The sequence below is a fragment of the Phyllostomus hastatus genome, unplaced genomic scaffold (assembly GCF_019186645.2).
Source record: "Phyllostomus hastatus isolate PE091 unplaced genomic scaffold, TTU_PhHast_1.1 phas_contig_304, whole genome shotgun sequence".
In the NCBI taxonomy this organism is placed as follows: Eukaryota; Metazoa; Chordata; class Mammalia; order Chiroptera; family Phyllostomidae; genus Phyllostomus; species Phyllostomus hastatus.
In genome coordinates, this window is record NW_025333845.1 from 1,593,929 (window position 1) to 1,603,512 (window position 9,584).

The window sequence follows — 9,584 nt, forward strand, 5'->3', positions numbered from 1 at the left end:
ATCTTTAAAGATACTCCCATTCAGAATCTTCTTGGTCTCGTGTGTAATCTCTACCTCTGCTACTCCCCACTCCACTGCCAAAGTCTCAAGATTTAATGGCTAGAATTTCTGTCCCTGGGCTTGTAGGTAGATTCAGGGGTCAAGAGTCCAACTGAAATAAATTTTGATATCCCAGAAAACCACTGAAACCACTTCACCTATTTGCCTGAGGCCCCTATGGTCCCTTACCTATCTGCCCTTTTGCGCGTCCTGAGCCAAGAATGTAGAAATCCCAGATAAAATCCTCATCAGCAACCCCATTTGTCCTGGCCAACATCATCAGGAGCAATGTTGGTGCAATATGATGAAATAGGAATATGTCACATGGCTTTGGCTGCCAGAGAATTAGATATATTAACAGGAAGTGTCACAATGTTGCCCAACAGGAGATTCACTTTCCACTCCACACTAAGAAGGAAACTGCACAAAATATCTTTCACTCCAGCATGGAGTCCAGAACAAGTATAGTCTCAGACATAAAGCAGGGAGTCACTCTTATGAGGTCATAGAAGGCTGCAGGCTGCAGAAGCAGACCAAGCACTCCAGGGAAACTATCATAACCACAAGTATTGGAGTTAACCATGAAGACCTAATGAAGCCAGGTGCAACCCTGACCACTCAGCAGATAGCTGGACCACATGCCATGGGATATATGACACAAGGCCGCAGATCTGCAAAAGCAGGTGAATGCCATCTACACGGCTGCATGGGGTCTCATGAGGTCCTCACTTCAAGGAACTGGATAGCCCAGAAGCTATGATTTTTCAGAGATGCTGTCCCATTGAAACGAAGAGGAAAAGGAAGAAATCTACACTTTTCCTCAATCCAAGTGTGAGCTCAGTCATTCTCATGAAGTTCAGAGTTAAGAAACCCTACAGACAATTTTTGTGGATAATTGTGACAAAATTCTAATTCCAATGGGTCACAGGTCTTTAAGATGTCCATACCCTTCTCTTGAAGAATTCCTCTTCAATAAATTTATTCTGACAAAATAATTAGAGATGTGAACAAAGATGTATGCAATAAGATATTTATTATAAAAAATGTGACAGTCCTTTGTCACACATACACACACGCACACCATTTTTTGCCTCCCCCCTCTGGTGCATAAAAAGGGACATCACAGGCAGCCAATGTTCATAAGCAATGAATTCTATCACCCTCCCAGCAGAGGAAGCCTCTCTTCTAAGGCACTTTTGCCCCCTGGTTGTACACAACTCCCAAGGCAGCTGATTCCAAAGGTGTGTTATTACTCATGGTAAGAACTTTCTTCCTTACAAGCCAAATATCCACCCCCTTGGACACTGATTATTTTGTTTTGGATTGAGATTGTATACATACCCACTATGTGATGTGTTCAGATGGCTTTACCAGCACTCTCGTGCTCCTTAAAACCTGAGAACAATTATAAAACCATAATCCCTTATCTGTAATTCCAAAATTTAAAAATCTGTGAAGAAACAAGTTTGTTCATAACTGGCCCAGAACCTCACCTGAATCGTTCACAATCATACTTACATTTATCTAAGCATGACTATTCACATTTAGCTTCAGATATACTGATGTGTTTGATTATAGGGCACTGCCCTGAACCTCACTGGTTCAGCATCTCTGTACCTCTGCATCTCTGCCTCCTCCTTGCTCTGTCCATCAGTTTTGCCCATGTCTGTGTCTCTTACATGAGAGCACTATATTCACTTTCTAAAATCTACAAATTTCTGAATTGCAAAACACATCTACCCCTAAAGTTTTCAAATAGAGATGAATTAGAAACATATACAATTATCCCTGCAACCTGAAAGAAGTGAAGAGTTGTGTTATCACTCTTCACTCAAGGTTCTTTATCACTCTGAAGTCTCTGCTGTCCACACTATTACATCCTGTCCTACAGGCTGCCTGTAGAGAACTTCATGTTCTCTGGATAATCAGTCTCCACCAGTTGGCTGCCCTCATGCTCTCCACTCTTGTCACCCCATGTGCTGCAGATGATGTTTTCTCCCCAAGGAAGCCCCAGAACATGCCACCCTGAAGGTAGACCCCATAAGCAGAATATGGCCCACAAAGCCCAGCCATGGGGCTCATCATCTGCATCCAGAACTCAGCTGGTATGTTTTCCTTCAACTTTCGTCTGACTCTAAGCCAAAAACAAAGACTTATTTAATGTCAGAATAGGACAGTGTGGAATTTAGGAAACCTAAAGGGTCATGGTAATCAGACAGCAAAAGACAAGACAGAGGTATGGGTTTCGGGGTGCAGAGTTCATCAATTTCCCTTCCGCCCCCTCTATGAACAAAAATCCAAAAGAGGTCCTCAATTGATTTTACCAAGAGCTCATCATCCCTGTACCTACCTCATCCAGGCCCTTCTCATTCCGGAACCTCTTCAACATATGGGTGTGCACCATCCTCTGCCCCCATGTATCAATTACTCTCATCACCTCTGTACTTCTGCATCTCTGTCTCCATGTTTTGCCCCATGTCTGTGTCTCTTGTCCTTGTGTGTCTCGGTCTCTACCTCTGTCTCCCTCACTCAGAATTCCTTTCTGCAAAGAACAGAGGTACTAACCATACTATACCAGGTGGCCTCTCCCTGTCAACCATAATAAAAAAAAATGGGGTCTTTGGAGGAAGAGATTTGGTTTCACTTGTCTCAACAGGAAATGGGGTTTCTGATTTGGTCTATCGCAGTTGTTCTCCCATCCTACCCATTTCCTCTTCATTCCACAACTTTGCACTTCCATCTAGCATGCACCCCTCCCACCACACACTCAGGCAAGAAGGAACATGTTGGTTTATCCCTTCACCCAAAGGAATGACTTGCTGCTTAATAGTTAAGAGCTGGAATCAGGTAGACTTGTACTAATTTATTTAACCACTTCAAAGTGGTTAACTGTTCCTTCACTTGTAAAATGGGGAAATAATAGGTCCTACTTCAAGAGGTTACTAAAAGGATTATCTAAGACAATATGTTCGAAGTGTTTGGCACAGCCCTTATACATAAGAGTTCAACAAATATTTGATACTAATTCTTCTCCTGGATCATAGGCTCATGCCCACTGTCATCCCTTTGCTCAAGTACCTGGTACCCACACCCCTAGCTCTGTCTAGGGAGACCTGCCCAGGAACATCTTTTAGGAAACTTTTCTTGGCAACACTCTCTCCTACCAATGTAGGACCCTTTCCTGTGCCCCATATTCATACTAGCTCGGCCAGCTCAGATGATGGCTGACTCTGGGGGATGGCTCCACCTGCTGAGACAGGACAGGGAAGACCCCACACACAACAGGTCTTCCTCAGCACACAGGAGACTCTGCAGAGGGACTCACTAGAGAACTCTTTGGATAGATAAGAGGCAGAATGGAAGTGTAGCCACCAGAAAGGCTCTCTAGAGTGGATCTTCTTGGGGAAAACCACTATTTCCCAGCAAAAGAGCAGGTTGAAATCTCTAGACAGAGACACAAGGGGAAATCACACATAGATTAGGGCTATAGTGGAAGAGTACATTCTAGACACATATCAACCTAGCACAGGGAGTGGAACACAAAGAAAAATGTCCACAAATTTACTTGGGTAATCCTGGCTTCCCTAAACTTCTCTCCAATTACTAAGGTAGCAGTATCCCAATCAGATTCTTATCCTCCACATTGTCACTGTTCAGCATGCCAACCCCCAGCATGCCACCCTCCTACACACACACTTGGTTTTCACTGGAATTGTAGCCCACTCAGTAATAGGTTTCAACCCAGGAGGCACATTAAAATTGCCTGAGGAGCTTTTAGAAATCTTCATGCCCAGGCACACCTCAGACCAATTAAATCAGAATTTCTGGGGCTAGGATGCAGGCATAAGTAATTTTTAAAGCTCTTGGGTAATTCCAAAGTAGGGTCAAGATTGAGAACCACTACCTGATTCTCAGTTTAAGTTCTGATCCGTCCTTCTCAGGACCCCAATGTGCTTTAGGATCCCAATGCAACCTCACAAAGAAGTCATCTCCAGGTGACAAGATAGCGTATCAAATTATTTCAAGGAGGCTGCTGAAGGAAGGAGAGAACTGATCCTATTTCCTTAAAGAACACACACAGAGGCAGACATACAGACAATCTAACAGGTACCTGAATTTTCCTCTCCTAAAGCAGAAGAATATATAGGTGACAAGAGAATGGACTCAGGCTGTGAGAACAGAGAGGCTAGGAAAGTGACTGCCCTCTCCCCACCCAAGGCCCCATCACCCAGCAGGATCTCTATGACCTCATGCTGTAGTAGGTCAGAGCCTAAGGCCAGGCCTCACCTCCCTGGGTGCCTTGGGGTTCCTGCAGCAGCCACTGCCCTGCCTAACCCCTCCCATATCCCACCATGTTGGTTGGTACCCCTCACCTGCTAACACTTGATGAAGCCGATGCCACATGGACCCTCATCAAAGATAAGGTAGGTCAAGTAAGAGGGCTAAAGTGTGGCCTGGATGGGACTGAGTAGCTTCTGAGTAAGGAAGACTAAAGATAATAATAACTAACAATCAGTGCTTTCTTATAGGCCAGCCACTGCGCTAAGGGCTTTGCACAGACTGTCTGATTGAATCACAATTGGGAAAGCAGTAAGAAAAGTTCCTTGAATGTATAGAGACCTATGTGAGCAAAGAGAAGAAGCACTAAGTCAGGGGCAGGACATAGGAGGTCAGGAGGCTTCCTGAAGAGAATGGGCATTCTAGCTGGGCAAGTATGAGTTATTCATACATACAAGAGAGGAATACCTGGCATGTCAACAGTGCTTAATAAACACCTGAATGAGTTCATGAGCAGTGGGTGGGTGAGTGAACTAATTAGTACACTAACAGTGTACTAATTACACTAACAGTGTACTAATTACAGGCAGAGCATATGCAAAGACAGGAGAGGAAAATGAAAAATGAGGATTTATGAAGTACAATAGACCTATAAAGCAGAATTCAAAGGACTAGTGATAAAAATAAGGTCAAAGGGGTTATGAAAGGCGTTTTAAGCTTTCTAAAGAACCTGAACTTTACCTTTGACCTCTTCATGGATATTCTGTCCACAGAATGAGCAATTTGGGTTTTGAGCCAAATATGTAGATTTCAAGGAGCAGGCAGATCTTAACTGTATCTAAGTTGCAGGTAGCCAACAAATCTCAACAAATGTAGACCACACATTCTGAGATGAGAATATAGGGATCAGGTTCTGTGATCTGAAGGAGAATAAATTTAAAGCACTTATAGAAGTCAGATCACCAAGTTTAAAACAACCATATTCAAAGCAGCCTTAAGGTCACATAGCTCCCATTCAAAATGAACTAGCTGCTCACCACAAAGGTCAGCTTGCCAGAGAAGCAGAAACATGAGTCAGGGTCCTCCCTGGTATTAGAGTACAGAATTAGTCTCAAACTATATCAATCAAAATTAGGGTGAAAGTAAATGAAATCTTTCACTGTTAGAAAGCTACACCATCTCTGAGTATCAGAAAAACTTCCAATCCTATTTAAACAGAAAACTGCTGGAAAGTCACGGTAGAGGTATGTAGGACAAATCACTTGTGGTGGGACAAATTCAAGGACTAGGGCACCTTTGAGTGACCCGGTTTCCTCTCTCCAGAACCGCTAAGTTTATTGGGCACTCTGTACAACATTAGCTAAACACAGTGTGCCTTAAGAGCTAACCATTCAGAATTCAAGCCTCTCAAAGTGCATTCAAGAAGATAGTTGCCCACCATTACTCTCCTGAGCTGCCCCTGGGAGAGCTAAATTTACAGGCCTCTAAGTTCCATGTAACTTCCACCTAGAAATAAAACTGCAGTGGGAACAGGTGGTGATCCCAAATGGTGATTCTACCAAGAACACGGTCACCCTAGCATAGAACTGAGCAACCCATTATTCTTGTTTTAGGATAACCACTTTGGCCCTCAAGGGTAAGAAAAAGGACCTAATAGACTTCCATGGCAAATTCATGTCTATATTCTGAGAGTCTCCAGCTAACTCAGGGAGTCTCCAGCTAACTTCACCTTTTAGCAAACACCAGGACCTTAAGAACCAGGTGTTTAAATGTCACTCTAGTTGTGAGAGGGACCTCTTCTGGAGAAATGCTAGGCAGGGGAATCCAACCTTTTGGCATCTCTGGGCAACAATGGAAGAAGAGTTGTCTTGGACCACACATTAAATACACAAACACTAATGAGAACTAATGGGCAAAAAAAAAAAAAAAGTTTTTTAAGTAAATTTATGATTTTGTGATGGGCCACATTTATAGCCATCCTGGGCCACGTGCAGCCTATGGGCCATGGGTTGGACACCTCTGCAGGGTAAGATTCCTAAGTTATGCTTGGAGACTATGCTCTCGTTGTCATGGGGCAGAGCATTCTATACAGACATGCCAACCTATCAGTACTCTGCTCCCACCCCTGGAAACCCAACTGGCATTTCTCAGAGTCCTGTTTTCCTACCTGATACCCTTACCCAAAAATAAGCATTCCATGTCTTAGTGAGGCAAAGGAGAAGAAATGTTGGGAAATTCTTCCATGTACAATTTCCACCAAGAAAGAGCACCAGTTACTTCCTTAGCTGGATGACAAAACACAGTAGCCTTCAAGTTACCTCAGCTTGTCCAAAGTAGACACAAGTTATAGCTACCCTCCCCTCTTATGCTAGGGGGCAGCACTGCCAAAGTGACTATGTGGTAAAAAGCGGATCAGACTTAAGAGACCATTGGTGAATTCCACAAGGCCAGTCAAGTAGACAGTGCCATTAGCAGGGACAGACATGTGGATTTGGGGGGCTGGAAGAGAGTAGAGCACACAGCTTTTGAAGAGTAGGGTCTAACATGAAAGGGGGCCAAAGAAGGAATTTTGTATGCTTCCTAGCAGAACCTGGAGCCAGAAGTCTCAGCCAAAATATCCTGTTTGAGTTATCATACCTAAGTACAATTACTAGAGAGGATCTCACAGGGTTCCCCAGTTGGTAATGATGCTAAACTTTCCAGAATTAGGTTACCAAACCCAAAAAAGCCAAGACAAAAAGGACAAAACTAAAAGGAACTGGAATCCCTAAAAGCACACTAGAACTAGTGTGACAAAGATTAGGCCTCAAGTCCCTAAAAGAACTACCCTCTGCCGCTTGGACAGGTGTATATTAAGAAATGACAGAGAGAATAAGAATGGACATTCCACACCTATTTTTGTACACCCATTCTTGGTTAATGACATCACCCATCCAACTAATCACCTGAGAATAATCCTTGAGGAAGCCTTTTTCCACACCCATTAAGAGACCAATTTGTAATTCTATAACCTAAATAACTTCCCCCATATTTTAGTTAACGGGCTCACCATGTCTTGCCTGGCACATTATAATACTCAACTGATTTTTCTATCTATCCTTATTTTATGCCATCCTATTCAAAATTAGCTTTTTTAAAATGCTTATCTGATTCTGTCCCTAACTCGAGCCCTTCAAGTGGCTTCCCATTGTCCTCAAGATAAAATTCCCATCACTTAGCATACACACAGGCCTTTCATAATCAAGTTCCTGTATATTTGTCCATCCTCACACCCTACATTTACACAACAGGAAATTACATGTTCCTGAATGTGCCCATCTTAGTTTGTAAGCACAGGTTTTTTTCAATGGCTGTTCCCTTTTCCTGGACTGACCATTCTCCTACCTGGCTCAAGTATTATCATGTAGAAACCTTCTTTGATTCCCTTCTATCAAAGACAAAGGCTGTTAAATCACTTCTAATCTCCACATCTTGCTATTAGTTTACTTAGCTGACTACTGTTTAAATTTTTGTCTCCTTTATTAGACTGAGCTATATTAGGACAAGGACAAAGTTTCATTCTTTTATGTATCCCCTGTATCTAGCAGAGTTTGGCACATAGTAAACATTCAAGGTTTTGCTACAGGAAAGAACTGTGAAGTAAGCAGAAGTAGGACAGTCTGAGCACACTGTGGAGATGTAATTGAACAGTGACAGTAGGAGGGTCAATCTAGAAAAGGCTACCAGGTGAACTCCTGATCCTAACCCAGTCCCATAAACTGGTTACCTGCAGGTTATCGAAGAGCGCTTTGGGCCCAATGTAGTGGCAGTACCTTTCCTGTCGGATGCAACCTGTTATGACCTACTGGGAGTGCTAGTAAAGCAGTCCCGTCCAGGCCACACCCGCCTGGCTTTGACAGGTCGGCAGGGCCGTCGGGCACTGCAACCAGTTGGACCACTACCGAGCCTCCTGGAGCAGGCAGGGTCTGAGGGTGCCTTTTCCCACTGCACTCGGGAATACTCACCAAACACAGGGGCAGAGACAGCCTATGAAGAAATGCGACTCTTAGATGGACAGCCCTGCCGGATCCGCCTACATATGGGTGGCCTACGCAAGAAGGTGGCCTTCCTGTTGCTGCCACCTGGCCAGGTGAGCCTACAGAAGACTCTTCCCTGGCTCCGAAGCACCCACAGCATCTATATCATCTACCAGGTCTTCTCCTGTTCCTGGATGCAGCTGGGGTTATGGCCTACAGGCCATGAGCCCCAGATGCTCCGGTTACAACGGTCACTGCCTATTGCCTTCTCATGCCTCAAGTTTTCACTGCATCCCAAGGGAGTGCTAGGACCACAAAAGGCCCTGGCCAAAGACCCACTGCTCCATGGGACTAACTGGGTCAGACCCAACCTCAACATCATGCCACCTCAGGCGCCCCCATCAATCCCTGACAACATCCCTGAAGCTGCTGATGTGCCCCCACCTGTCCCAGCCCCTTCTACACCACCTCCCCAGGAAGGGCCAGAGGGCAGACTCACCAGAGTCTCCTACAAGGGCCGAAACCCATTCCGAAGGGGACCCCAGATGCTGTCAGGTACTACTGGGGAAAATGAAGATGAAATGGATGGGACATGCATTGGGGGAGGGAGAGACCATGCAAGGTAGGGAAGAAACCATGAGGAATATAGCCTAGGAATGTGTGGGACGCCCATAACCTTGGTGAGGGACATGGAGGGAACCAGGGGACAGTGAAATGGAAGCATGGTCTTGATGTGGGGGTGGGCACAGCACAGAGAACCACAGGGAGGGAACAGGGAGGCAAAAAGACCAGGGCATGAGTCAATCTGTGACTATCCCCAACCCTGGCAGAAAACTGGCTCTTCAGCCCCCGCAGCCCCCCACCAGGAGCCCAGGGTGGGGGCCCCGGGGACCCCGACCGGCACTCCATGTCCCTGCCCCTGCTGCAGGGTCTGTCCTCGGAGTTCGACAGCGACGACTGAAGCTGCAGCGAGAGATGCAGGGGGCAAGGCCCCCAAGATCTGGCATAGGGATATTGGTCCCCAATAAACATCAGCTGCTGCTCCCCCAAACCATCCTGGGCCCTTGCTGCTTCTTCTTTCTGGGGCTTAGTCAAGGGAGAGAGTCTCTACTTTCTTCCCTAGGCTTTGAGTTCCCTCACCCTCTGAGGGAATAAGGAATAACCTTGACAGCCCTGACTTGTTTGGCTCAGTGGATTGCGTGCCAGCCTAGAATACCTTGAAACCTTGGCATCAACCTTCTCACCAGAAAG

At 45.2% G+C, this 9,584-nt stretch overlaps 1 protein-coding gene across 1 annotated transcript; it reads left to right on the forward strand.

Annotated features, from left to right (window-relative positions):
• The first annotated feature begins 1,062 nt into the window (after window positions 1–1,062).
• CUNH11orf42 (chromosome unknown C11orf42 homolog) lies at window positions 1,063–9,529 on the forward strand. Its single transcript, XM_045839520.1, has 3 exons — window positions 1,063–4,463; window positions 8,090–8,888; window positions 9,164–9,529. The coding sequence occupies exons 1-3, from the start codon at window positions 4,392–4,394 to the stop codon at window positions 9,292–9,294; spliced, it is 1,002 nt and encodes a 333-aa protein (XP_045695476.1). The 5' UTR covers window positions 1,063–4,391; the 3' UTR covers window positions 9,295–9,529.
• Window positions 9,530–9,584: the final 55 nt, after the last annotated feature.

Coding starts and splice junctions, on each gene's coding strand:
- CUNH11orf42 (XM_045839520.1), top strand. CDS start 4,392: ATGTTGGTTGGTACCCCTCACCTGCTAACACTTGATGAAGCCGATGCC. Junction 4,464..8,089: donor GGACCCTCATCAAAGATAAG/GTAGGTCAAGTA, acceptor GGTTACCTGCAG/GTTATCGAAGAGCGCTTTGG. Junction 8,889..9,163: donor GGGACCCCAGATGCTGTCAG/GTACTACTGGGG, acceptor CAACCCTGGCAG/AAAACTGGCTCTTCAGCCCC.